Source organism: Penaeus monodon, chromosome 22, assembly GCF_015228065.2.
Source record: "Penaeus monodon isolate SGIC_2016 chromosome 22, NSTDA_Pmon_1, whole genome shotgun sequence".
Taxonomy (NCBI): Eukaryota; Metazoa; Arthropoda; class Malacostraca; order Decapoda; family Penaeidae; genus Penaeus; species Penaeus monodon.
The window spans coordinates 19,979,781-19,980,517 of NC_051407.1; the positions used below are offsets into that span (position 1 = coordinate 19,979,781).

The 737-nt window shown below is 36.0% G+C and overlaps 1 protein-coding gene across 8 annotated transcripts in view; it reads right to left on the reverse strand.

Annotated features, from left to right (window-relative positions):
• The window catches only part of LOC119586978 (required for meiotic nuclear division protein 1 homolog), an 11,528-nt gene extending 11,028 nt beyond the window's left edge, over positions 1–500 (reverse strand). For 2 of the 8 annotated variants that reach the window (XM_037935717.1, XM_037935714.1), the window contains exon 1: positions 396–416. In XM_037935717.1, the coding sequence (XP_037791645.1) occupies positions 396–400 (5 nt within the window). In that variant the 5' untranslated portion in view covers positions 401–416. Of the gene's footprint in view, positions 1–97; positions 341–395 lie in introns of those variants that run through there. The other 6 variants (XM_037935721.1, XM_037935719.1, XM_037935716.1 and 3 more) reach the window with 5 other exon arrangements.
• Positions 501–737: the final 237 nt, after the last annotated feature.

Here is a 737-nt window from a genome sequence, read left to right on the forward strand (position 1 = left end):
GTTCTTCGATGCCAAAGAAGCACGTCAATATTATCTAGAATGATCCCAAAACCATCATCTTCCTGCACCAGACCGTGGGACGAACTACAGCACTTACCTGCCTCCTTAAAGTACGTTCACTACGCGTCTCCAATGCTTCTGTCAACATCACAGTCATTGGGATTATCTTTCCATCTTCCTGCTCTCCTTGGTTAACAGTTACAACCATTCATGGCATGTTATCCTTCAACCTTGGACTTATTATCTATTATGTGGATAAGGAGAGTTTAAAGGTATTCTGTTGCTGCAATACTATACACAGTAATAAAAAAATCATAAATGAGGATCTTCTATAAAGAAATGGCACTAAACAAGTGATTCAACACTAACGTATAGCATGAAACTGTAAATATTACATCATGGTGTTTACCTTCTGGCCGGAAAGCCTCGACTCACGCGATCAGCTGACGTAAATATAAACAAGGTGTCCGATTCTTTTTCATAATATTCCGTTTATATACAAAATCAGCTTAATGGATTCTTTGCTATCTATTACATATTATTTATGATGTACACATAACATCATCGTATTACAAATCAATACCTGAGCGCAAGGAATTGATAAGATAAAATAAATATTATTTACGATTGTCAATCGAAGTCGTATTGCGGTAATGCAAAAGATTGGCAGCATATGGAAGAAAACGGAATTTAGAAGGGTAACTTAAGATAACTTTGTGAACTTATGATCTATATCT